General features: G+C 53.4%; 1 protein-coding gene across 8 annotated transcripts in view; it reads left to right on the top strand.

The window, feature by feature from the left end:
* CACNA1E (calcium voltage-gated channel subunit alpha1 E) overlaps window positions 1–25,125 on the top strand; it is a 134,176-nt gene extending 109,051 nt beyond the window's left edge. For 2 of the 8 annotated variants that reach the window (XM_050306708.1, XM_050306712.1), the window contains exons 33-49: window positions 478–588; window positions 1,536–1,619; window positions 1,702–1,827; window positions 2,017–2,082; window positions 4,058–4,149; window positions 4,293–4,458; window positions 4,625–4,752; window positions 11,382–11,478; window positions 13,192–13,297; window positions 14,557–14,664; window positions 15,197–15,297; window positions 15,584–15,690; window positions 16,319–16,427; window positions 17,841–17,969; window positions 19,348–19,528; window positions 19,644–19,834; window positions 20,779–25,125. In XM_050306708.1, the coding sequence (XP_050162665.1) occupies window positions 478–588; window positions 1,536–1,619; window positions 1,702–1,827; window positions 2,017–2,082; window positions 4,058–4,149; window positions 4,293–4,458; window positions 4,625–4,752; window positions 11,382–11,478; window positions 13,192–13,297; window positions 14,557–14,664; window positions 15,197–15,297; window positions 15,584–15,690; window positions 16,319–16,427; window positions 17,841–17,969; window positions 19,348–19,528; window positions 19,644–19,834; window positions 20,779–21,318 (2,442 nt within the window). In that variant the 3' untranslated portion in view covers window positions 21,319–25,125. Of the gene's footprint in view, window positions 1–477; window positions 589–1,535; window positions 1,620–1,701; window positions 1,828–2,016; window positions 2,083–4,057; window positions 4,150–4,292; window positions 4,459–4,624; window positions 4,753–7,253; window positions 7,351–11,381; window positions 11,479–13,191; window positions 13,298–14,556; window positions 14,665–15,196; window positions 15,298–15,583; window positions 15,691–16,318; window positions 16,428–17,840; window positions 17,970–19,347; window positions 19,529–19,643; window positions 19,835–20,778 lie in introns of those variants that run through there. The other 6 variants (XM_050306714.1, XM_050306711.1, XM_050306713.1 and 3 more) reach the window with 4 other exon arrangements.
* The last annotated feature ends 1,956 nt before the right edge of the window (window positions 25,126–27,081 follow it).

Genomic DNA, 27,081 nt, shown 5'->3' with positions numbered 1-27,081 from the left:
TGAGCTGCTCAGAGTGAGCCTGTCCTAGTAGGAGCAGTGGGGAAAAGGAGGATGAATCAGGATGAGATGGGAGGGTGTTTTGGTCGTGGAGATGCTTTGAGGCAGAATCTGAGCATGTATTCCCTTGGCTTAGTCACTTGAAACACCACATGCACCAAACTGGAGGTAATATATTTTCTAAATGAGATGACCCAAATTATCTGGACCTCTTACCTACTGGAGACAGATCTGAATTTACTATCTGCCTCCTGTTTAGAAGGAGTGGCAGCTGTCCTGGGAGAGGGGTAGAGAGAGTGAGGAGGAGATGTTCTTGAGACCCCCAGCACAAGGAACATGGACCACCACAGATTTGTTCTGGGTAGAGAAAGGAAGGAAGTCTTGAGGCAGCCAGGGCAATAAACATGACCATATCAGGTCTATCAGCCAAGAGGCTGGCAGGCCCCCTCCTGGCTAGCAACGTCTCTCTGTCTCCATCAGTACTACTCTGCTCCATACACCTATGAGCTGGCCCTGAAGTACCTGAACATTGCCTTCACCATGGTGTTCTCCTTGGAGTGCGTCCTCAAGATCATCGCTTTTGGCTTCCTGGTGAGTGGTTGCTCCTGTTCTTTACAAGGGTGTTAATTCAGACTTGGGCGACACACAGATCACAGGGGGAAGGTGTTAATAATGTGAGGTTCTTGCTACTTATTCTTGATCTTGGCCTGAGAGCTGCTTTTAGGGTGGATTCACTCCTTTGGTTCTCATTACGCTTCCCACTGCTGGATGCTGCTGGGTGAAGCCAGACTGCTGCTTTACTTCTTGCCTTGTTTTTGCTATACTCTGGTGCCTGGACCATGTATGTGCTGTGCCATGGCTCTGTTTAGGCCAACTGCTACTGCATGTGCTGGTGGCTGTTGTCCCTGGCCCAGAGAGTCAGAAGATGCTCTGCTGTCCTTGGCCTGTATCATTTGGATGAGACCTGAGAATCAGTGAAACCCTCTTGCCCAATTCACTGTCCTCAGGTCCCCAGCTGCTCACTTAGGATTTGAAACCGTGGACTGCCTTGCCTCCACCTACTCTTTGCTGCCTATGGGAGATGAGGTCCATTAGCAGCAGGGTTTCCAGCCACCCTCTTTACTCCCAGTATCACCAGCCACTTTTGGTCTTGCACCAGCTGCTGTACAAATAGCAGGGCTGAGGTGGGTCCAGGTGCCCATGAAGAGGAGGGCAAAGCAGCTTCCTGGCTGTGAGGGCTGGCATTATGAGCTGTTACAGCCTGATCTAGAATGTCTGTGGCTACTTTTCCTGCTCCTGTTTGCCAGGGCGGCCTGTTGGATACATGAATCATCTCCCAGGAGAAGCTGCTTGCTGCAGACATGCTCAGGTCTGCCACTGTCTAAGACAAAGGACGGTATTCCGGACCCTGGCTGCATACAAATGGGCTGCATGGTCTCCATGGTTGTCCCTGAGCAGCTTTGGCCTGTGGCTCAGCGCCTTTCAGACCCTCCATCCCCGAGCTCAAATCCGCATTTCCTCTTTCCTTCCTTTTGCAGAATTATTTCCGGGACACCTGGAACATCTTTGACTTCATCACCGTCATTGGGAGCATTACAGAGATCATCCTGACAGATACCAAGGTGAGGCAGGGGCTGGGAGCAGTGGGGTGTAGCATGGCCCTGGGGGTTCCCACCTCCCTCTGACCCTGTCATCTCCTCCCAGCTGGTGAACACCAGTAGTTTCAACATGAGCTTCCTGAAGCTTTTCCGGGCTGCTCGGCTCATCAAGCTGCTCCGCCAGGGTTACACCATCCGCATCCTCCTCTGGACATTTGTGCAGTCCTTCAAGGTAAGCCTCATGTGCCCTGATCTCCACCCAGGCCACAGTCATGTGGTGTTGCTCCCAAATGCAGGGTATTCCCAAGGTCTTGTTGGCTCAAGAAATGGATGGGCATGGCTTACCTGCCCACTGTGCTTTTTGTACTCCTCTGGAGCTGGACCTGTGATAAATGGGGTGACTCATCTGCTTCTCTTGCAGGCACTCCCCTATGTCTGCCTCCTGATCGCCATGCTTTTCTTCATCTATGCCATCATTGGGATGCAGGTAAGCACAGACATCCCTCTGGCATGGACAGCATGCAGCGGCATGTCCTCAGCAGTACACACGGGAGCAAGCTTTGTGCCTGCCTGTCATTGCCTCACTGGGTGTCTGAGAAGGTCCGAGGGTGGAACTTTTTTGGGAGCTGCAGAGCCACATGCCCTGGGGAAACTGCCATGGGCTTGTTCAGTCTTGCTCTACAGCTGCCTTACCAACTTGGACCTTTGGAGTTGTGGCCTTGTGGACTCAGTTGGGCACCCTGTGTAGTGGCTGCTGGCAAATCCCCACCTCTTTGTTTAGCAACTACTAAATCTCTGACTAGACAGACAGTCCCCAGGGACTGATTTCATGCCTGAGGGACTCGGTGAGCAGTCTTTCCCATCAGAATGGCTGGATCACAACAGTGATTCCTGTAGCCCTCTTGTCTACCACATCCCTCTGCAAAGGGTTTGTGTTGTAGTTGTGCCGCTGCTTGGGCACTCCTGCCTACAGCCTACAGCCCTGTGATGACCCACCAACTGGTGGGAGGTCTGCAGAGCATGGGGAGACATTAGCTTTCCTGGCTCCAGCTGGTAAATAAGAAGCACATGAGCTAAAACGCTCAGCTCCACACATACCACGGGGCTGCCTCACTTCTGCAGTGACTAAATCCCACACTGAAGATCTGACAGAGCACCTTTGACGACGAACACTTGGGTTGTGGAGCTGCCTGATGAGCTGCTGCAGTACCTAATGCCTGACATGCGCTACCAGGATGGGCAGATTTTTTTGGTGTGTGGGGAGGGACCCAACTTGTGTTGCTTGGCAGTGCCAGTGTTTAGGATCTTCCACCCCCTCTCTCCCACCCTGAGAGTCCCATGGCTCGTTTTTGCTGTTCTGTCCTACACATCTCGGCACCAGTTCCAGGTGTTCTCTGTGCTAAAGAGCCACCATCTGACTCAGCCTCCCACCACCACCCTGCCATGTGGTAGTATTTGATTTATTTTATTTTTTTTTCTTAACACTATTGTGAACAAATCCCCCAAGCAGTAAAGCCTGTGGGCGTTATTTGAGCAAAATAGCTGGAGGCAGAAAATATTCTACAATTACACATTCCAAAAAACCTGTACAGGGAAAAAATACTCTGCAGCTAGTGTATTTTTAGGTTCATGGAAAGGGGAATAAATATTTAACAGTTATAACAGCACATTTTTCCTGTTTGAGGCACTTTACGGATGCTTGTTATGTCTTTCCATGGCCTTGGCCGTGGGTCATTATTAGAATATTGTCCATGTTTGTGGCTTCGTTGCCTCTCTTGGCCCTGGGGATGGTAGTGCCAAGTGTCTGGGTGTCTGTGGTGGCTTAGCAGTCTGTCTGTCCCACTCTCCCTGAGCCCTTCCCTGCCTTGTTTGCACTGCTGTGCCTGACCCCACTGTCACAGATCATTTGTCCACCGAGGGAAAAGCTCCTGGGAGTTTCCAGGACCATGACCCAGCACCTGCCTGCAGCTGTGGGACTTTGTCCCTGCACCTCCAGTGCGTTTAGAAGCACCAGGTGCTGTGCAGTGCTCAGGGGCCACTTGTAGTGCAGCAGCGGGGTAGATGTGGAGCGGTTGGACTCAGCTGATCCCAGGTCCTCTGTGCTCCTGTTTCCATGGTAGCTCAGCCTCTTGCAGCCTTTGCCACCCACTGTAAATCCCTGCCAAGGAGAGAAGAGTCCTTCCCCAATGGCTGCTTGGCGCCAGCTCCTTGGCGTGCTGGCTATGCACCAGCCTGTGTTTGCTGGGGTACTTTTTGTAGAATCAGTCTTAGAATGGTTTGGGTTGGGTGGGGCTTTAAAGGTCATCTTGTCCAACCCCATGGCAATGACATCTTCAACTAGATTAGAACCCTATCCAACTTGGCCTTGAATGTTTTCAGGGATGGGGATGTGAACGTGAAGCTGCTTCCCGGGCAGACGAGTTCTTGCCTGAAGAGCTGAGCTATTTTTCTCCCTCCTGTAGGTTTTTGGCAATATCAAACTGGATGAGGAAAGCCACATTAATCGACACAACAACTTCCGCAGCTTCCTGGGCTCCCTTATGCTCCTCTTCAGGTAAGTGGCCATGGAAAATGCTCCTCCGTATGCCAGAGGTGTTTAATTTGGGCAGGGGGTTGTGACGTTTCTCCCAGGGGCATCCTGCCCCGACTCCATCCTGTGCCACCATGAGCTGCTGAGAATGGCTGTGTTGGACACAGGAGTGCCACAGGAGAGGCATGGCAGGAGATCATGCTGTCCTGCCTGGAGGGCAAAGGCTGCGAGCCGGACACGACGGCAACATCTGGGCAGAATGAGAACGAGCGCTGTGGAACCGACCTGGCCTACGTTTACTTTGTCTCCTTCATCTTCTTCTGCTCCTTCCTGGTTAGTTACTCCCCCCAAGAGCCCTGGGGATCTCCCTCATCAGCACCCCAGCTATAGGGTCATTTCCATCATCTTCCAACAATCACTCTTCCTTCTCTCTCTCTTCCCTTCCTTGCTTCCTCTCCCCCCACTTTCCTTTCTCTGTGCCTTTTTCTCTTTCATTTAGATGCTCAACCTGTTTGTGGCAGTCATCATGGACAATTTTGAGTACCTGACAAGGGATTCCTCCATCCTGGGACCTCACCATCTAGATGAGTTTGTCCGGATCTGGGCAGAGTATGACAGAGCAGCGTGGTATGTAGCCAACTTCTTCTCTCCTGAGCAACCTCTCAGAGCTGGTTTTAAATGAGTGTCTCTGTGTTCTACTACTGGAACCATCAGTGATGCCTGGGATGCTCAGGGACGGTCTGCTGTCACCCACAGATGTTACAAGGGCAGAAGCTGGTTCCTACAGTGGCTGGTGGCACAGGTGTCTTGGGTGATGTTTGTGGTTTGCCATGGTGTTTGTCCTGAGAGCTGGAGCTTCCTGTTCTTCCTCTCCTCCCTGTCCAGTGGGCAGATCCCTCTCAGCCTCCTTCCCTGTCCCTGTGCACCAGCTGGGTGCCTCTGCCCTGAGACTGGCTCTGTCCCTTGGTCCCCACCACCCACAGCTCCCCGTCAGAGCAGGGCTGAGTGGGGATTGTTCACAGCCATGGGGAGATGCTGGGAGTCTGCTGAGCTCCTGCCAAGCCACCTGCAGAGGACCTTGTTTGGGGAACTGTGTTCCCATGCTGGCCAGCCCATGCAACCCTCTGGAGATGGGAGGACTTTGTTTTCTACATTCCTGCCCTCGCTGATGAGGACCCCGGTGAACAGGGCTCTTGTTTGCAGGCAGCAGCCTGTTTCCAGCAATGGGATGGGCTTACAGGGGCTGTACATACTGTGAATGGCCAGACTTTGTCTCTGCTCTTGCTGCTGTTACTGCAGGGGACTTGCTGTCCACTCCTTCTCCTCCTAGGGGGGGGTCTCAAGCATCCCTAGTGCAATGGTGAGCCCTTGGCAGGTCTGAGACCATGTTTGCCCTTCCCTCAGCTGCAAAACCACAAGGGTGTCTTGTGTGGCCCCTTCCTTCTTCCCTCAGCCCGGGGACAGTCTCTTTGGAGCCATGACCTACTACTGCTGCTGCAGAGTGTGGGTGATCTTAGGTCGAGAGCCCTTGGCAACCACATGCACTCCCTTTGGAGACTCTTTACCTCCACCCTTAATGTCCTGCCTCTCAAAAGACCAGCCACAGCCAAGATAATTTTTTTTACCTAATATCAGCTCTGACTAGAGAAAGGAGAGGAGGTGAGAGCAGTGAAACACGCAGGTGCTCGGGGTGGGGCATCTCACCAATGACTCTGGGGAAGGGTTTCTTCATACCAGGCACTTCATTCACTCTTGCCCCCCGGATTGGTGGCCTCATTCTCCAGGATAGTCACAGTAAAAGCATGTCTGGGCTGTTCTATCTGAGCCATGTGCCCCTTTGATATTTGAGCAAGCTATGCTCTTTTGTCATAATATGTAGCCAGTGGTTAGGGGATGTGCACAGGAACTGGTGGTGCAGGGCCTGCCAAGGCAGCCCTGGCCCCCAGTGCTGGGTGAGGAACAGGTGAGTATATCCACATAGGTCCCAGTGCCTGAGTGGGGCAGCAGTTCTGCTTCCTGACACTGGGACCATCCCACGAAGGTCTCATGGGGAGAACACCCAGCTCCAGGGGGTCACAGGGATGGACTTTGCCCAGATGGTTGGGTTCTGGTTGGGTTCTCCATCTCTGGCCAGTGATGGAGAGGGGATGGGAGATGAGCAAGGAGAAAACCAGAGGCAAAGGCACTGGGTAGGACAGTAATGCTGTTCTTTGCCTCCTCGCGTGGTTTCTCTTCAAGCTTGTCCAAGGATGCCTGGGAGGCTGCAGCACGCTGCACCTCAGCACTTCCACCTCACAGGGTCCTGCTTCCAAAAGGGCTCTGGTCTGGAGTAGAGTGGGAGGCTCAGCATCCAATAGCCCCTGCACCCTCTCCTGCCAGCTCCCTGCCACAACTGCTTCGATATTTCAGCGGTGCAGGAGGATACAGGCCGAATCCTGCGACGACTGCCCTGGGTCTGGGGAGATGTGCTTCTGTGGGCAAGAAAGGGTGTGTGCAGGGGAAAGTTTGCTTCCAATAATGTGTACCCTTGGCAGAGCACAGTCTGGTGGTTGGAGCACAGGACTGGACTGTGAGAGACCAAGATGCTAGTGCCACAGCCACCAGCTGGTCACATTATCTCTCCCCATCTCAGATTCCCCAGAGATTGGAGTCAAGTGGCTCAGCTGCCAACTTCCCTGGGACTTTATGAGGCCCAGAGAGTTGGCTGTGTGAGGGCAGGGTCTCTACTGATGCGATGAGACACAACCCCATTGGAAGGGCTCATGGTGGCAAGAACCCAACCAAGCTGCAGGCTCATCCTGTCTAAAGTCCCAGCCCTCTCCCACCAGGCATAGGGGTCAGGGGCATGATGAGGAAGGGTAATGGAGTGGTGTTCACCACTAGAACTGTCCTTCTCCAGGGTGAAGATGGGACAGTGTGAGGAGATATGAGCTGATTCCCATGGTGGAGAAGACAGTAGCTGATGCTCAGTTTTCCCCTCTCTGGGTCTGACAGAGTCAGAAGGAGAAGAGCTGTGTGCTCCTGGGGGTCTTGCCCCACAGATGGCCCCCAGCATCCCCGGGTTAAGCTCTCCATCCTCCCCTCCTCCCTCTCAGTGTCCTATTAACCCACCTGTGCTTCCTTTGCAGCGGCAGGATCTCGTATAAGGATATGTACAAATTAGTACGGGTGATCTCGCCTCCTCTGGGCCTAGGAGAGAACTGCCCCTACAGGGTGGCGTGCAAGGTTTGCCTCCCAGTCCTCCGCCACAACTTGGCCACGGGACGCACCATCCACCTCTCCTTTCCCCCCGCTCCACCACCACTGCGCCTCCCCAGGGAACCCTGATGTTGCTTTCCTTCGAGTTTAAAGAGGTCCACTGCCTCCCAGAGCCAGCAGCTGTTCCCCTCGAGGGGAGGCATGAGCGGGGCCAGGGGGCTTAGAGCCTCCTGGGGTGGGTTTTGACAAATTGCATCCCCCAGCCAGCCCCCCACCCCAGTTCCACTGGTGCAGAGAGCCCTGAAGGGTGCCAGGCCAAGTGCCACCATCCCTGCTTGGCGTCTCAAAGTACCTCACATGGGACAAGAAGTTTTTTGTGAGGATTAGATGTGGTTTGCTCCTGGGGAGGGAAAGGGGGGAGCAAAGACTGGAGGATGTTTGGGACTTCTCTGTTGTTTTGGAGAGTGAGGGCTGGGGGGAGGGTGGGGAGGCCAGGGTGACACCTCTCTCCCTGGGGGATACTGTCCTGTACCCAACAGACCCTTTCTCAAGTGTGGTACTTTGGAGGACAACCAACCGTCTTTCTGGGGAGCAGAACTTTTGCTAGTCTTGCCCACGGGTTGCTGGATCTGTCTGGAAGGTCGTGATACCAGGACACATCTCTGGAGCTCAACAGCTCCTCTCCCTTATCTTGAGCCAAGCTCCCAGCTGCTGGCCACGAGTCCACAGCAGTGATTTGGTCTCCTTGTGTCTCACTGACTTGCACTTTTTTTTTTTTTTTTAAATTTTATTTTGGGATGACAGCTGAGAAAAATTCTGCACCTGCCACTTTCCCTAAAGTGCCATGACCTATGCCATGGCATGAAAGAATGAATCACAGAACTTGCTCTTCCTTCTGCATCCCTCATAGCATCTGAGATGTGCAAGGGAAGCTCAGATGCCTCTGGCCTTTGATCTTGGCTCTGCAGAAAAAGAGGAATCCTTGGTGCAGCATAGTGTAGTTACCGCATCCTTCTTGAAACATCAGAGAGGCTTCTTTCACTCAGCATCCCTGGAACAGGTCTGTCACCCTCCACATCTGGATATGGGGATGATGCACCACCAGAGGTCAAAGAAGAGCAAGCAAGACAAGGCCTGGATGCTCAGTCATTAGAAAGAGGTATTTAGGGACAGGAAATTTCTTGCAAGAATCTCAGATGGCTCATCTGCTCTAGGAAGAGCTCCTTGAAGTCTTTCCACTCTTCTGTGTTTCATCCCTGGCAAACGATGTGGCACCTTTACTGAGGACATTTGCCCAGGTCCCTGCAGACAGAAGACACCTTTGAGAGGAGTTGTTAGTCTCTCTCATTATCAATAGAGCCCCACTGGCAGACACTGCTCTCCTAAGCTGGATCACCTGGTGCTTGGAGGAGTACCTATAATGCTTCATAGGAAAAGGGAGCTCTGGAGCAATCTGGGATTTCTGCTGACTTTGGATGGGCAGAGCAGTGCAGGTGAATAAACTCAAGGTGAGGTGGAAGCCAAGGGTACTGAGAACAGCTTCTGTCATCATGTGAGGGAGACCATCCCCATCTCTCCCTTGTGTTACCTTGGTCTCCTTCTCCCTCTGCATGAGGTATTTCAGGGAAATGAGCTTTTCAGGGGTTCTGACTGCCCTGAAACAATTCCCAAAAGACAACTCATGAAAGAAAACCCACGTGGTTGTTGCATCTTGTCAGATCCCAGAATGTCAACCCAACTTGCACTCCTTTCAGTTCAGTGAGCTTGCCCTGCCTGCTGGGAGAATGCTCACAGATGATGTCCCTGTGGACATCACCTATTCCTGAATCTACTCTAACATCACTTGCTATTCGTAACAGCCTGCTATGGCACAGTACTTATTTCCTAACCACAGGAGGAGAGTTGTTGCCCATATTTCCTTCTCTATCACTCACAGGGTTCTCTGATGACCAGGACTAAGCCATTCATCTCTGCTGGTTTTACAGGCCACCTTGTGCTGTAGCCGTGTGACCGCATCTCTGTCCAGGCATGGTTAGATGGGTCAACTCTTGCATCAAGGATGTTCCTGTGCTTGGATCAGCTCTTTGGAGCCTTCCTCTTCAGATGGATGTCATTCCATATGCCTGCCAGTGCTTTACTGCATGGGGAGGTAGTTTCTGGGCACAACTGAACTGCTAAGAAAGCTTTAAGTTCTCTGCTCTGAGGAGCAGCAAAGCACAATTCTAGTGTGGTCCTTCTTGGTCACTGATGCAAAACTCCTCCTGTCACAGGAATCCATTCCTCCTTCATTGTGCAGAGAATCTCAGTATGAGAGACAGTGCCTGTTGTGTGCAGGATACCCTAAAATCCCCCCTACCAGGAAGGGTGGGTGGAAGATCACTGTCTTGCTTCCTTTTAGCACTAAATTAATGCATGAAAATTTCCAAGTCATCTCATCTTCAGACACCTTGAGCCGGTGCATATCCAGCTCTGCCAAGGCGCTGCTTACAGACTCCTGGATCTGGATATTTCCTCTTGATCATCCCACTTAATGTTCTGCAGTGTTGTTATCAATCCTCTTTTCCACACACTTAGGTGTGTTAGGTCTCAAAGGGGATGGTCCAGTCTGTTCTATGCCTATACCGCAAACAGCTCCTGTTGAGGGACATCACCATCTCTGGTTCACATTTGAACTGTTAGAACTTATCTTGGTGGGGCCTCTTTGGCCAGGAGTCTGCTTCCAGACCACAGGTATTTCCTGAGAACAGGAGATATCTTCTCCCTCTTCCACACTGCTCTGAGCACATTCTAGGGAAGAAGCAGAGATCCTGTGGAGGTTCTTAATTTTTTAGCAGTGCCCTCTCTCCCAGGCCACCCCAGCTGAAAGGGGCTCCTCTCCAGCTGCATCCTCCCAGCCCAGCTGTAAGGGTTGATGCCTTTGCCATTGTGAGGTTGCCCTTGCCCATTAACCATCCTGAACTTTGCAGTGCAGGACGGAAGCCTGGCACGAGGGGAAGAAGAGGTGGCTAAGCCCAGGATCCCTAGGAAATGTGGATGTGCAGAGAGAGGGAGACACAGCCCAAATATCTCAGCCTGGCAGAGGGCTCAAGGCATCACCAGGTGGCCTGTTGTTAGTAGCATTCCTCACTGCAGCAGTCCTAGGCAGGTCCTCATGGAGCAGAGGAGTGAGAGGTGGGGGCCTGCCATAACTGCCTCCCTTGGGAAATCCAAATGAACCCCAATGTTGGAAGGCCCAAACAGCTGCCTCTGCTGAGACTCTTTAAACTCCAACCTGGTGGAACTTGCAGCCGCATGTGGGAGAGAACCAGGGTGGGAGCATGGCATGTACAACTTTTCCTCCCAGTTTTGTTTTTTCAGCCAATTTCAGCATGCCTTTTGCACTGGTGCATGGTGGGAAAGTGGTCCATCCGCAGAGCCAGATGGAAGCAACTGGGCATCTTCCTTTGACAAGTGACCCTGGCCCACTGCCTTCTATGCAAGATACTGCCTCCCAATTGCATAGACCCCACGAGCTGGGGATACACAGCCTTCCGGCTATGGGTTAGGTGGCCATGCAAAGCAATACCCAGGCCCCCCACCCCTCAGGAGGGAAGACGCTACGGAGGCCACAGAGCACTGTGGTGCAAACCACCGAGACCTCAAATAACCCATGGCTCGAGTGCTGTGTATCTGATTTATACCACTCGCACACAGCCCTGGAACCTGTGGGACAAGGTAGGGGCTGCTGGTGGGCTTTAGGAAAGGGTTTGAGGCCAGAGGAGGAGCCCCAGGATGGTAGCGAGACAGGCACTCGAGCAGCAGAGAGGAGAGGGGTGAGTTGCTTTCTGCCAGCATTCCTGGGTCTGTGTGAGCAGTGCTATAAATCCACATCAGGACAGTCTCTCATGTATGATTTGCCTTGATTAACAGGTTTCCTGTTCTTTTCCTGTTTGTCCGTTTGTTTTTTTCTCTCCTGTTTTCCTGTACTATTTTTTGTTTGTACGTTTTTCTGCTCTCTGGGAATGCCTTCTCTCTCTCTCTCTGCATCTCCCTCCCTCCCCTTCCCCCTCCATGAGCAGTGGCCGAATCCATTACACTGAGATGTATGAAATGCTGACTCTTATGTCACCACCACTAGGCCTCGGCAAGAGATGTCCTTCCAAAGTGGCCTATAAGGTAGATCAACCCTTCCTTCTATGGGGGTCAGAGCTGAGTAGGAGCCGGGGCTCAAGGGACATGTGGGAGGTGGGACTGGGGGAGCCGGGGAGGTGTTGGGGTGTCCAACATGTGTTTAGCTTGCCCCTGGGGAACCTGCTGGGCTCAGAAGAGCCCTGGCCACGTTGGCTGGTCTCCACTGCCCAAGCACGTGACACTGCTGTGGTCACTCAGAGCCCCAGGATGGAAGACCCCAGTGGAAGAGGATCAGCAATAGTGTGGAAGTGGGATTGCAGGAGATGAGGTGAGGAGCAGCACTGGTAGTACAGTTAGGAGAGTGAGATGTCCTTAGGAGCTTGCTGAACTGAGCTCATCCTCAGGGCTTGGAACCACCCTCATCCCAGCCAGCACAGAAGCCCGTGGAGATGGGAAGCAGGTGGGCAGCAAGGACAAATCCCATAGAAGCAGCAGGTGCTGTCCCAAGGATGGCTTGTGCAAGGCAAAGCCAGGTGCCCTCCAAAGGTGCCTCTGAGTTTCCCCGCCTGGGGTGGTGGCTCTCAATCAACTCCTGGAACCAGCACAGTGTGTTCCCAGCTGTGCAGGCATGGAGCAGGAGCATGGGAAGCCATGAAGGACGTGGGGTGGGAGCTACATGGCTTGGCTGAGGGCATTAGCTGCCAGGACAAGACCCAGAGCTATGGGATGATTTGTTGTCCAGGTGTGGAGCCAGTGGAAGCTTTAATTTGCCATGGGCTGCTGCCCACAGCCCTTTCAGCAGCAGGGCTAGTGCAAGGGGATTCCTGCCCAATTCCAAACACTTCCACCCTCTCCAGCTCTCACTTGTTTGTTCACACAAGCATACATCCATCATCACACTTTTCCAGGAGAAAAATGGGGGCTTGAAGACAGGGAAAGGACATGAGGATCTGGGTGAAAAAGAAATGGGCAGAGAAGGGATGACCCAAGGTATTCACAAAGCAAAATATACTCTCGGGAAAGTGGATCTGGTCACTTCGGTTTGCACCCTGCCTGCCCAGGGTGGGGAAGGAGCATGGCGTGTCTAACCTGCCTTGGTTGCCCTTTTCTCTTTCCTTCTGCACTTTTTCTACCCTTCCTTCCCTTCCCTTCCCCACCCCTGGATAATTTGGATCCCCTGCATGTGCTGGCAAACTTCATCTCTGAAAGACGCAAAAAGGGAGCACCAGGATGTAGCATGCTAGAGGAATCCAGCCGATCTGAAGTCCCTGAAGGTTAGGGACCCTCCTCTCCCCTGCCCCAGGTGGGAAGGGTTGAGAGCTGGAAAGCCAAAACAAGTGGGAATGGAAACCTGAGCCCCCTCTCCCCTTCCTGCACATCCCACATGCCTGCATCGCTGATGGATCAGGTGTGTCTTCCCAAAAGTGCCAGAGGGTGCTGTGGCGGCCCCAGTGCCATGGGGAAGGGAGCTCAGGGGCCTTTCCTGGGGTGCAGGAGGAGCCCTGGAAGGCAGTGAGCCGGTGTCCTGGGTGGAAGGAGCCATTGGGGGAGGGAGTGGGTGGGTGGGGTTGGTGGGGTGATCCTTTCCCTTCTTTTTTGGCTGTGCTGTTTTGACACTCTTTGTTGCTTTTTATTTTTCTTTTTAATTTTTATTTTTTTCCCCCTTTTGTTTAATGTTTAATTTCTTTTCCTCCAGCCTGGTCGATGTGTTTTTCGATATTGTTTTCCGTCCGCTGTTTTTTTCTCTCTCTTGCACAGAGACTGGTACTGATGAACATGCCCGTGGCTGAGGACATGACAGTCCATTTCACCTCCACCTTGATGGCGTTGATACGCACGGCCTTGGACATCAAAATTGCCAAAGGTAACGTCGGTGGCAGAGAGAGGGGGAGGACAGAGCCAGGAAGGCTGCAAAGTGACTGTCGTCCTGTCAGAGTGGTTTGTGTTGGAAGGATCCTTAAAGATCATCTTGTTCCAACCTTCCCCCCTGCCACCATGGGCAGGGACACCTTCCACTACACCAGTTGCTCCAAACCCCGTGCAACCTGGCCGCGAGCACTTCCAGGGATGGGACATCCACAGCTTCTCTGGTTGAGCTGGCATATGGATGACAGCAATTACCTTGAACAGGCAAATTTTTGCCACTATCTCTAAAAAAATGTATTTCTTTAGGGAAGAGGTGGCCAATTTTTCAGTTGAAGGTGTTTCTAGAGGGTAAAAACAGCTTGATGTCCACTGTGTAATGGAGGAGAGAGAGAATTCCCCTTCTCCCCGTGTGCAAAACCAAACCAAGGACGGGGGGAAAGACTGTGGGGAAAGAAATCTCTCTCTCAGGGAAGATAAAATGTTCAGAGCAGGAAATCCTGCTTTGTTGTTGTAACTGGAAAGGCTGTGATTCATCAGAACAAAAACTTCCTGCGGAAACATGGCATTTTCAATAAAACATCCCCTGGGAACAACTCAGCTATTGGAAGAAAACCCAACCCAGGGCAAGATTATCACCCAAAGCCCAGTCCTCAGACAACTCCTTGAATCTTGAAACAGTGGGTCCAAGCCCCTCGAGATAAAGCAGAGATTTTAACCTTGGTCTCCTACAGCTCACCCGAGTTGCCCAGGGCTCGGGTATTTCCGGTTGATCCATGTTGACAGCTCCTGATGAACCTGTGTCTTTCTAAGCTCAGCAACCCCTTTCACCACTGGCCAGAGAGCTCTGCTCTACATGCACAGCCCTCACTAAGCATTTAGAGATTTACCAAGTGGAGCTGTTCTTTCACCAGCACATGATCCACACACCAGGAAAGTGGGGCAGCAGCAGGTGTGTGTGGGCAGGAGTAGGATTGGAGCTGCAGAGACGGACCCAAGGCAAGCTTGAAGGTGGCAGCTTTGAGTGGGAGGGCAGGGGATGGGAAATGGAGGCACATATGGAAGGGATGGTAGGAAAGTTTCCCTGTGAGAGCAGGAGACCAAGTTTGCTGATGCAAGGTGGTCCTCCCAGCCCAGAGAACTGGTTGCTGCTTGTGAGCCTCCCTTCAGGCTGGGAAAGGTGTGGAGCGGGGAGGGGGTAGTTGGACCCTGGTGCCAGGTCTTGATGTGTGTGGGCCATTTTCCTCTCTGCTGTTCTAGGTGGTGCAGACTGGCAGCAGTTGGACTCTGAGCTTCAAAAGGAGATCCTGACCATTTGGCCTCACCTGTCCCAGAAGACGCTTGACCTTTTGGTACCCATGCCAAAAAGTGAGTCTCTGGGGGGGCTGTCATTGCTTTCAAATTCCCATCATCCTCACAGCAACTTCTTCCCAAAGGGAGGTGGAGACTGCTCAGACCCATCCCCAGCTGGAGGAGAAGTGGGAAAAGGGTTTGTTGCTACAGGCTGGCTTCTGCCTTGTTCTGCTTCGCTGCTTGGGAACTCTTTTGAAAAATCACCCAATTTGCAGGGTGCCAAACCCAGAGTCTCCTGTAAATCATCCCTGGAGCATATTGGGGAGGGAGGATGAGTATCACTTATGCTGTTACATCTGATGACGTGGTTAGGGTGTGTTCCTTGGTGGCTTAGGGTGATGATTTCACATCATCTGCATTCATTTTATCTTTATGAGAAGTGTCTGGATGTTCAACGCTCTCTCTTTTGGAGCAGCGAGCAGAGTCTGAGGGTCACCAGGGTATCCCACAGCAGGGCTCTTCCTGTGAGATCCATGCTGATGACTTCAAACCTGCTGTTTCTGTTACAACACAAGTGTTCTCACTTTGTTCCTTGTTATGCTCTCAGCCTCTGACCTGACTGTTGGGAAAATATATGCAGCCATGATGATCATGGATTACTACAAGCAGAGCAAAGCGAAGAAGCAGCGGCAGCAGCTGGAGGAGCAGGTGAGGCCTCAGTGAGGGTATGTGGTGGGCAGATCCCTCTTGCTGCTTCCTACCACCTCCCAACCAAACATGCAACCACCTGCATGGGATGCAACTGGGGGATGAAGATGGTGGTACAGGTTAGAGTTTGGCCACTACAGGGCATGTGTATGTGCCTTGGTATCCTCAGTCCCTGACAGCAAACATGAGCATGATGTCCCCTTCCCAGGTAGTGGGAGCTTGGTTGAAGTGCTGGATGCCCATCCACATTTCCTACAGGCTCAGTCTCTTTCTCTCTTCAATACAGAAAAACGCACCCATGTTCCAACGCATGGAACCGTCCTCCTTGCCACAGGAAATCATCTCCAACGCGAAGGCTCTGCCATACCTCCAGCAGGACACCCTCTCGGGCCTGTGAGTACTGCCCTGGGAAGAGAGCTAGTCCTGGCTCTTTTGTGTTCCTGCAGCCTTTGTTTTGTTCTTGGAGCTGGCACTGGGATGCACAGAGGGTTAAATTACTGCTGGGAGTAGGGAAAACCCAGTCCTGGGCACAAAGCTTTTGCAGGATTCCAGGTAGCCAGTGTACATCAGCACTAACAGCAGCAGAGGTGGCATAGAGGGATGGCTGAGGGCCTGCATGGACGTTCTTCCTGCAGGACCATCCCAGCACTAAATGTCAGCACTTTTACCTAGGAGGGTCTGGAATGGACCTGAACCCTGGGAGTAGTTGATCAGTGGCTCCCTGGATGGTGCAGGGTCAGTGGGGGATCCCAGCACCTAGGCTGGTGGGAATGAGATGATGGGAATTGCTGGCACTGAGCTTGGTATGTCCCTACTGCTGCTGGGGGACCTGAGGCACTGGTGTCCTCTCCTGCCTTGGTACCAGTCCAGCTCTCCACAGAACATGATGTTTGTCCTGAGGGTCTTGCAGCACCTGGGTGGCAAGCACGGGGGCTCCCCAGCTCTGAACCATTGGAGGTACAATGCCCAGTGATGGCAGTACCTGTCTTGTGGCCTCCCTGAAGCTGGTCTGTCTTTGCAGGAGCAGTCGAAGTGGGTTCCCCTCGCTGAGTCCGCTCTCGCCACAGGAGATCTTCCAGCTGGCTTGCATGGATCCAGCCCAAGAGCAGTTCCAGGAGCACCAGTCTCTGGTAAAGTCACACACTGCCTGACGGGCGGTCACCTGCGGTCCCAGCATGGATGCTGGTGGGCACGGGGAGGTGTGGGGAGTGAGCACGGCACAGGGAAGGCAGCTACTGGATCATACACAGATCCGAAGCATGGGATGAATGTCCCCAGGTATGCTCTGCCCCTCACCTCTGGCACTGGGGACACAGCCATCCCTGGACCAGCCCTGGCCAGTGGGGTCAGGCAGCAGCAAGCGCTCTTGGGGTGAGAGCTGTGACTGGAGTATGATGTCCTGCAGTAAAATGTCCTTCTCTTCACAGGCTGCTCTTTTTTCCCACTGACCGCTCATTTATGTGGGTTACCCCATGCTGAGTGATGGTATCTGATGTTTTCGGGTTCATGTTCATTTTGTTGTCAGTGCTGGTGTCCCCAGTCCCAAACCAAGCTGTCAGACTGTTTCCAAGGGGAGCACACCCCTCCGGCCCCACACACATGCTGGCCTGTCTGTCTGTGTGTGTATATATATACATATCTATATATATCTCTCCATGTCTGTGTGTGCCCTCGTGCACCACCCGACACTGTCGGATGCAGTGTTGTACCACTGTGCATCTCCAGCCCAGACCGTGTCCCTGGGGTCTGTAGCACTCTGTGTGACCTGTGTACCCCTGCCCTGGCCACCCCCAGCACATGGGAAGGTGGCAGATGAGACTCCCCCCCTCCCCATTAAGTCACCTATTAGCAGATCTCTCCAGAGTTACTGCCTGCCCATCTCCTTATCCTGTACAAAGGCTCCTCTCAGCTGGGAATAAACCAGTGTGCTGTAGGCAGCATGTGTTCTTTTAATGGGGATGTGTCCAGGAAGCCTTTAAAGCGTGGTCAGAGAGAAAATCCCGAAAATTTTTCCCCTCCTGGCAAAGGAAGGAGTTCAGGCGTGGGCAGTCAGGGCATCACCAGATCCAGGCAGAGTTACCGCTGTCATTGAATAGGTACAAGGTGAGCTGGCCATTAGGCAACACTGAAGCACCACATCAAGGCTCACCTGCAATGGATTGTGAACTGGAGATTATTTTTCAGTGGCAACATGATGAATTATAAAGCCTTAGACTCTGTTTTTCACAGAATCATATGATAATTTGGATCAGAAGGGACCTTTTAAAGCTCACCTAGTTCCACCCCCCCTGCCGTGGGCAGGGACATGTTCAACTTGCTCAGGTTGCTCAGAGCCCTGTCCAACCTGACCTTAAATGTTGCCAGAGATGGGGAATCCACACCTTTTTGGACAACCTGTGCCAGTGTTTCACCACCCATTTTTGGCCCACTTAAATTCTGCCCCTGGTTGAGTGAGCAGGGCTGTCCACTGCCAACAGGGCAGAAGCAGCATGCTACCCTGCTCCAACCCCATCCCAAGAGTTTGGCTGTGTGTTTGTTTCCAGGAGCCAGAGGTTAGGGAGTTTCAAAGAGTGCAGCCCTCTAACCATGGCAGCTACCTTCCTGTGGACACTCAGGACCACACTGTCTCTGGGAGGGCCTCCTCCATGCCTCGTCTCACTGTGGATCCCCAGGTAAAACCAAACAAAGCCCCCACGGGTGCGGGTCCATTCAAAGCCTACCTGGTAACACTGGGGCTTCTCTCTGTGCTGACCTCCACGGCTTTCCCACACCCCGATATTGGAGCATCTCCCCTTCTCTGGGGCCCTGCACTAGTAGGAGATTTGCTGTTCCCCTACATGAGGGACAGTGGCAGCAGAGAGCAGCCTGGGGAATTGATATCCTGGCTCATGGGGGAAGTCCGTGCTGGGAGGTGGCAGGGTCTCCTCACAGTGCGACACCCCTCCTTTCCTCTGGCTCCGAGCACTGGCTGAGGTCAGATGATCTCACAGGTGATGAAATGCATTTTCCATCCTTTCACGTTGTCCCAACACATGCTTTACCCTGTCTGTCCAGAGGAACTCAGGCCACATCTCACCTCCTCATTTGTCTGCCCGGTTTCTCTGTTGTTCTGTCTTGTGCTCAGCCTCCACCAAGAAACTAATGTTTTATGGGGTTTGGTGTTGCTGTGAAATCCCTGGGTCTGCTTTCTCCCAGAGGTGCTGATACAGGCACTAAGTCCTGGTATTGGTGACAGTGTGACATATTTTGGCACTTTGGGGTGGTGTGAAGAGGAGGGGAGCCTTTGCCTCATGGGCTTTCTTAACCATTCAGCAGCAGAGGAGATGATTAGAAGGAGGGGATAGGAGCAAGAAAGGTGAGAGGAGAGGAGATGGAGACTGGCCTGAGGCTGCAGAGGCAAAGACCTGCTAGAATAAAGCAAAGGAAATATGGAAGGGGGTGATGTTTCCCCCATAATGATGAGAACATAAGCTAGAAGGAGGGGAGAGAGAAAAGGAAAGGGAAGATAAAACATCAACATGAGCAGGGAGAGAGGGAATGAGTGCAGGGGAAAAGGGAATAAAGGAAGAGTAGGGAGGGGTCTGGAAAACTGGTGGCAGTCATGAAAACAGAGCGATGGGCAATGGACGATCCCCTTTCTCTCAGGGATTTCTTCAATGTTTGCTCCACTTGAGCTTGTTTTCCAGCCTGGGGAAAATGGTCTGGTACCCTCTACATCCCCATGTCTGGGGGAGATGCTGCTGAACTCAGCACTCAACACCTTGTCATGAATTGGGGCTACCAGCTTTGCTTGTGCAGAATGGCTCCACCTGACTGGGGAAGGGGAGCCCGTGAGCATCGAGGCTGAACCCCACTTTTCTCCCACCCCTGATTTGTGCAGAGATCATATGGAGGAGCTGTGCTTGTGCTGGCTGCTCCCCACCCTGAATCTCCCCATCCTGCAGGGCGGGTGATCCCAGTGATGGGGGTGAATTGGTAATTCTTGGCCGCCGTGGTCCCCAGCCCTGCCTGGTGCTAATCCCCTCCCTGTCTGGCCGGGGTTGCTTGCAGGTGGTGACAGACACCAGCTCCATGCGGCGATCGTTTTCCACCATCCGGGACAAGCGCCCCAACAGCTCCTGGCTGGATGAGTTCTCCATGGAGCGCAGCAGCGACAACACCTACAAGTCCCGCCGGCGCAGCTACCACTCCTCGCTCCAACTGTCCACCCGGCGCCTCAACGCTGACTCAGGTGAGCAAGGACCCAGGTGGCCCCATTCCACACCAGATCCCAAAACAACCCTCCAGCTTGAGTGTTCCCTGCTGCTGCAAAGGGGATGGTGTAGACTGATGTGGATGTCCCGCAGGCCACCGGTCTGAGGGGCACCGCTCGGGCAGGGAGCGGGGCCGATCCAAAGAGCGCAAGCACTTGCTGTCCCCCGACATCTCCCGCTGCAACTCCGAGGAGAGGAGTCCCCAGGCACAGGACGAGTCGCCGGAGCGGCAGCGTGATTCCCGGTCACCCAGCGAGGGCAGGTCACAGACACCCAGCAGGCAGGTGAGTGACAAAACCCCTCTCTAAGCACAAAGGGAAGCATAAAAAAAGCTCCCAGCCAAAACTGGGAAGACAAGCCCCCCACTGTGGGAGCTCTGCACTGTCTCTCTTCCTTGTGGTGGCATCTCCATGTCCCATGTGAGCTGAGCAGGTTGAGGCTGCTAGGGCAACCTGCAGAGCATTTGGGAAGAGGGGATCTCACACTGGTCCCCTCATTGCTGTGGCATCTGCTCCCTGATAAGGTCAATGTGTCTCAGCTACACAAGCCTGGAGCTGCCAGTGCTTGAGTCAGCTTGAAGCCCACAGAGATGCTGCCTGTGGAGACCAGCAGCTGGCGAGCTGTCAGCTCTTCTTGCAGTGGGTCTGTGGGTGCATTTTGCTTTTGACCACCAGGAACATAGAATCATAGAATATCCTGAGTTGGAAGGGACCCACAAGGATCATTGAGTCCAACTCCTGGCCCTGCACAAGACAACCCCAACAATCCCACCATGTGCTGAGAGCATTGTCCAAATGCTTCTTGAGCTCTGTCAGGCTTGGTGCTGTGACCACTTCCTTGGGGAGCCTGTTCCAGTGCCCGACCACCTTCTTGGTGAAGAACCATTTCCTAATCATACCCAACCTAAATCTTTCCTGACACACCTTAATGCTGTTCCCTCGGGTCCTATCACTGGTCAGAGATTGCTACCTGCCCCTCTGCTGCCCATCATGAGGAAGCTGCCGACACCAAAGAGGTTTGCCCTCAGCAGGCATCAACCTCATCCCTGGAGCAGATGCCGAGGCAGGGATAGGGTAGGCAAAGACACAGCGGGACCCTGACCAAGAGGGAGGGTTCTACGGGAAGCCCAAGCTCGGGTGATGGGGGCGGGGAGTGGGGGACACGTGCATGGTGCTTCCTGTTGCCTCTGTATCCTCTGTATTCCCCGGCGCGTCTTGGTCCGTTGCAGGGAATGGGCTCCCTGAGCGAAAGCTCCATACCCTCCGTCTCGGACACCAGCACCCCTCGGCGAGGCCGCCGCCAGCTCCCACCTGTGCCCCCCAAGCCGCGTCCTCTCCTGTCCTACACCTCCATGCTCCGGCACGCCGGGGACGCCTCGCCGCCCGCCGAAGAGAGTGAGGGGGGCTCCCCGCTCCTCTCCTCTACCCTGGATCCCAACACCACCGGCTTCACCGAGTCTTCCAGCTCCCCCGCGGGGAAGCAGAGCCGGCAATCCACCCCGCAGCGCTACATCTCGGAGCCCTACCTGGTCCTGCACGACGACTCGCACGCCTCAGACTGCGGTGAGGAGGAGACGCTCACCTTCGAGGCGGCCGTCGCCACCAGCCTCGGCCGCTCCAACACCATCGGCTCGGCGCCGCCGCTGCGGCACAGCTGGCAGATGCCCAACGGGCACTACCGGCGGCGGAGGCGAGGGGCAGGGCAGGGGGTGATGTGCGGGGCCAGCATCGACGTGCTCAGCGACACCGAGGAAGACGACAAGTGCTAGAAGCTGCTCCCCTCCGCACCCCACGTCGGCTGCCCCACACCGCCCCCGACCCCCCACACCTAGCCCCGCCGCCCTCGCCCCCCCTTCCAATGCATGCTCTTCGCCACGCCTGGGAATGCAGGGGGAAAAAAAAAAGGAGAAAATCAAAACCGACCGGAACGGAGGGAGGGGAGGGGGGAAGAGAAAAAAGAAAAAAAAAAAGGAAAAAAAAAGTCTTTGTGCAAAAAAAAAAAATTAAAATCTGTTGAGTTTCACTTATTACTATCACTTTTTTTTCTGCACAGAGAAGCATTTAATGGGTGGTGGAGTGGCCCAACTGGGTGTGCATGCTGGGGGGAGAGGGAGAGCCCCTCCAGCCACAGCCCCACTCCCTACCCCAAGTGGGCCCCCCCGCAAGGCTCATCCTGATGATTTTCTGCTCCCCAAGGCTGGAGAGCCCCAGCAAGGGGGTAGCAGGGGCCCCCTTTGCTCTATTGCTTGGGCTTGTGCTGCTGTGGCTTTGAATTACCCTCCCTGGGGGTCTCATCCTGCCTGGAAAAGGGGCAAGGTGTGATGGTGAGGTGCAGGGGATGGGAGCGCACCAGAAAGACCAGAGCAGCTCTGTCTGCCAGTGGGAGCACAACTGAAGCTAACTGGTTTGTACTGGGGCAGGGGGGCTCAGCTCTGCCAAATGTATATTGTCTCCCACCGACATACATTTATTTATATATGGAGAACTCTAGTGTGCCTGTGTGTGTAAATACAGGGGTGTGTGTGTATATATATTTATATGCTGTATATATAAAGATATACACATACATAGATTTGTTTAAGTCATCTGACAATGCTGGGGAGCCTCTTGGGGCTTTTGCTGCCTGCACCCCATTTGTTGGGGGCAGGACCAAGCCTCCCCAGGGGGCTGCTGTGCACCTGTCGCTGTAGGAGAGCATTGGGAAATTTGTCATCCTGGTCCCTGTTCCAGGCATTTCCAGTGGTGGGAATTTCATTTTCTCCATTAGAGATGGCTGGGGCAAAGGGTCCTTGGGCAACTCAGTTGCCAGCAGTGCCTGCAGGAGTGGGATACCCAAGGGATGAGGACAGGGTTGTTCCTGGGGATACAGCTCTTTTGGCACTAACACTGCCAAGATGGTGACGGCAAACCCCTCAGAGGCCTCTTTGCTCTGTTTTCCCAGGAAAAGAAGATATCCATGTCTGCAGGGGATGAAGATGTTGTGCATGCATAATGTACCTTAAGGTCTGTCCTCCTGGGAGAGAAGCCTGGCTTTGGCACCATCCCTGCCTCAGATTCCCCTGCAGCTATGGCCCCTGCCCATTCCTGGGGCCTGGCACCTCCTTTGGAGAGAGAGGCTGCCACGTGGGCGTCTTGTTTTGCAAACCCCATGGCCCCAGTGCTGGAGCAGGTGGGTGTCTGAGAGCTGGTGGAACTTTTGAGAGAGGAGCAGGGTGGTCTGGGGTGTGAGCAGGGTGGCTCACCCCTCCTGCAAACACTGAAAATGCAGGACAGGGCCACCTTCCAGTGATGGTCATTAATTAAACTGGTAATTACGCGCTGTCAGCTCTTCACAATCCATGCAGACCATCGACTGTGGGTGCGATGCTGTGCCTGCCAGCCCAGGGAGATGCTGGTGGCCTTGTGGTGATGTGTGGCTCACCCTGGTGATCAGTGGTGTGATTCTGCTGTAAGTTGTGTCTGTCGTCAGCCTGAGCGTGGTCCTGGGCATCCAGATGGTGCTGTGCCTTTGCAGCCTCAGGAAGGGCTTGCTCTGTGGGCCGGGGCTGGTCGGTGCATTTGGACCAGGCCGTGACCATGTTTGTGAAGATGCGCAGGGCGAGGTAGTGCAACCCTCATCCTACCCTTCCTCCTGCTCATGGCTTTGCTGTGCTGCGGGTTGTTGTGGTGTGAGTCCTTGAGGCTGTTCTTCAGCAGAGCAGTGGCGCTGGCCAAGTTTTGCTTTGGTCCTGGCTAACTCATGTCTTCTCCTGACCGAAAGATGATATAGGCACAAAGCGCCCCATTCCTGCATGTGCAGATCAGCCCCTACCCTGATTGCTTTTCGAGCTCCCCTGATGGAGCTCTCCTTTGTGAGAAGCAAGTCCCACCACTTCCAAAGGCTGCCTGCTCCAGGGCATGGACCAAAATCCTTCCTTCTAGAAGTCAAACTACCCACTGTGCACTGACGTTTTGCTTATGGGGGCCCAGAGCTGCTCCTGCCTCCATTGGTCCCTGCCACCCCAGTAGGTGGCACCTCTGCTGTCCCTGCTCACCCTGTTCTTCCCAAACAGACACTTCCACCTGCCAAAGGATCAAAAAATTCCCCAGGAAGCTCCTTTCATTGCTCTGGCTCAGATCCTCATTTGGGAATAAACCATTCCCCATTCAGCTGTGGGGAAGGTCCCTAATGCTGGCTAGGGGTGTAGTCATGACCTGTCCCGTTCCAGCCATCCCTGAGCAGTTCATGGCTGCAATCTGAAGCTGTGGGAGCATTGCTCCCTGTGCCGCAATCTGGGGGAGCTGGGTCTGACGGGCAGTGTGGGATCCAAGACCGGGAACGTGGTGGTGTGGGGGGCTGGGGGAGGCGATGCCGTACCTGCTCTAAATATAGGTGGTGATATCGTCTCCTTCTAAATGCAGAAAGGTATCTGACAATGCACCGGGCTCTGAGTAGCAGTCCGCAGGGAGGGGAGGAGGCAGCTTTTTGTGTCTGTGCCTGGCGGGTTGGGGAGGGGGGGGAGTGATGCTCTCAAGGCGGGGGCAAATTTCACGTGGATTTCAGGCTTTGAGCGTTTTTCTTTCCTCAGCTCCTGAATGGGGCTGTTGAGCGGTGTGTGGTGATGCTCTGCAGTGGTGGTACAGGCGGGGGCACAACCCCTGGGGTGCACCTGTATGTGGCACTGGGCTGCATTGTCCAAACCTGAGCTTTTTGGCATGTCAGTCGTGCGTGTAACTAGCGTACAAAAACTGTGTGAAGCAAAACAGTGCCCCTTTTTACCCTGAAAGGGCCCAAAAAATACCCTGCTTCTGTGTCTCCTGAAACAGCCACAGTCCTGCTCCCATGGTGGGAGGACAGGCAGGGACCCACAGGGTTAAGGCAGCACCTCCAAAACATTTCTCTGAAACCAAAAACATCCCCCAGGAGAACCATGGAAAGGACTGTGCTGAGGGGGAAGGAAAACCAGCCCCAAGGTGCCATTGCTGCCTGCACCTTGCTTTCCAAGGCTCTGGACTCGCTTTGCTGTGGTACAATCTCTTATCTGTGGCTTTCTGGACGTTTCCTTCTCCTCCTGGACACCAAGGATCTGCCAATGCCCTCGGTGTTTGTGGTTGCTGGCCATGCTTGACCATGGGAGGGAGGATGAGATGCGGGGGATGTATTTCGACCTCTCCCCACCTAGGACATGCCGCTGCCCAGGCAGGAGTTCACCAGTAGCATGCAACTGGTTCCCAGTTTGGTGCTGGGACTGGACTCAAAGCCCTGCAAAGCTCCTGGGTGGGGACTGAGGTGGGTTTGTGGGGAGATGAGCAGAGAACCCTGTTGTCCTCTCCAGGCTGGTTCTCCCAGCACCATCCTCCTGTTCTGCCATGAGACCTCAGGCAGCAGAGCCCCCCAGGTGTGGGGCTGGTGGCTGTTGGGACTGTTGGAGGGTGGGTGGGAGATGCTCTGCCTACACCCCCAGGCTCTGGGGTGGGATGTTGTAACATAATGTGCTAGTTCAGAGCCAAACAGGGAACCAGACTGATTGACAACAATGTACAACTTCAATGTTTTTTGTCAAAAGGAAAGAAAAATAAAACCTTGTTGTAAAGAACCACTGCAGACCCTGTCTCATTGGCACCATCCCCCCCATGCTGGTGAGGCCATGGGGGTTCTGTGTGAGATAATGAACCTCTGCAAAAGGTTCCCAAGGCAAGGAGGGAGTGGCACACAGGCTGTGCTGGCCATCCCATCACATGGGATGAGGTGCTACCCAGCATGGGCATCCCTATGGTCCCCAAGCAGGGTGGGGAGCTGTGAAGAAGAGAAGCAGGAAGGATGTTTGGGAAGGGTTGGTATCCTGGGGAGCTGTGGCTTGTGCCTGTCTGCTCCCAGACATGCCAACTGGGGGGCACTGGGCATCTTGGGTGTCCAAGACCAGGAACTTGAGGAACTGTGAACACTGGCACCACAGCAGACCTCCAGGGGAAGCTAAGAGCATCATCATGATATTGTATTGCTGAAGAAATGCAAGGGAGCATCAGCGTGGAAACCAAGGGCTTGGAAGCCCTGCTGGGATCTGCTACTTTGGGGAATTTAAACAACTTGGCCACCTCTCCACGCCTGTGCCCAGGAGATGTCAAGTGGATGCTGATGCTTTTGCCTGGTCCAAAGCTCAAGGGTGAGTTGTCAAGCAAAGATACTGAAGTCATGTTTTATATTTCTTTTTTGCAGAACTGTTTAAAGCAGAGAAAGTTCTCAGGCAGTCAGAGGTGAGGCAGCAGCCTGTGGCAGCCTCCAGGCTGAGCATGGGTGACAGGGATCGTTTATGGCTTTTCAACAGGACTCTTTTTCTTTCCCAGTAACAGAAGGGTGCCAAGTAGAGCTCAGGGAAGGATGAAGGCAGTCACCTTGTTTATCTGGACCACTTTGAGATGAGCTTTACCCTGTGTGTTTCCCACTTGCTGCAGTCCTCTCTTTAGTCCTTAGTGAGGACTAAGCCCAAATGTCATAGCCTGTAGGAATTGTCTTTATCTTTCTCTTTGCTTTGTGCATCTTTCCCTTTATTCTATTCTATCTGTTGGGTCACCAGAAAACCAAATGCTGACAGGCTTAGTTTTTCAGTTCTTTGGCCCATGAAGGGATGAAAAGCATGTTTTCAGTGGGAAGTATACAGTTCCAGGAGATGGCCTAGCTTTGAGAGCACTTCCTGAGGCGATGGATGTGGTGACAGCTCAGCATTTTTTCAGGCTGGGAAGTAAATTCCCACTTTATTTCCAAAAAGTGTTCTGAGCTCCTGACTGTAGGCAAAGCTCTGCAGGGTGGTGATGAGGGCTTTGCACTGGTGCTGGAAGCAGTCTGAAGAGAGGATCTCTTCCTATGTGAGCCATAAGTACTGCATTGCCATTCTTTGAAGTGTTTGTCTTCAGTATGAGCTGCTCCAAAGGCTTTAAAAGCAGGATGGAGTGTGCAGGTGCCTCTGATGGACATCCCATGGAGCCCTGCTTGGGAGGTTGCTACCGGATGAGTGAGTGATGGATGTAGCTAGTTGAGCACTTAACCACCTCTACCTCATTTCCCCAAAACCTGTAAAATATCTGGGGTCATGAAGACACCTAGGAGCAGTGCAGAGAGGCAGAGCTTCACCCTAGGAAGGGAAACTGATGCTGAAAAATGGGGAGCCTCTGCTGTCGGAGCAGTCTGCCTGGCAGGCGCAGAGGCTAAAAAAAGCCTCTTGACAAATGGAACAAAAAGGTTAAAATTATCTGTACATCATCTGAATAACAATGGAAATGGAGATTGTACCTGCTTATAATAGCTCCAGGAGACGGGATAAATTGGGAACAAAAGCACCCCAGAAACAGATGCTGCTGGCGTGCAGCTCCCAGAAGTGCTGGGGCTGCTCCTCCTCACAGGAGCTTGCAGAACTGTAGGGGATAGGTTCAGTAGAAACCCAAAAACCTGACCTGTGTGTGTTCCCCTCACCTTACAAGGTACTCCAGGACCCTTTCAGCCCCAGGTCCCAGGTAGAGCTGCCCAGGCATCTCATGGGCTCCTGGAAAGTAGAAGC

The sequence above is a fragment of the Myiozetetes cayanensis genome, unplaced genomic scaffold (assembly GCF_022539395.1).
Source record: "Myiozetetes cayanensis isolate MyiCay16 unplaced genomic scaffold, myiCay2020 scf12, whole genome shotgun sequence".
Taxonomy (NCBI): domain Eukaryota; kingdom Metazoa; phylum Chordata; class Aves; order Passeriformes; family Tyrannidae; genus Myiozetetes; species Myiozetetes cayanensis.
This window is presented reverse-complemented; position numbering and strand designations above follow the sequence as displayed.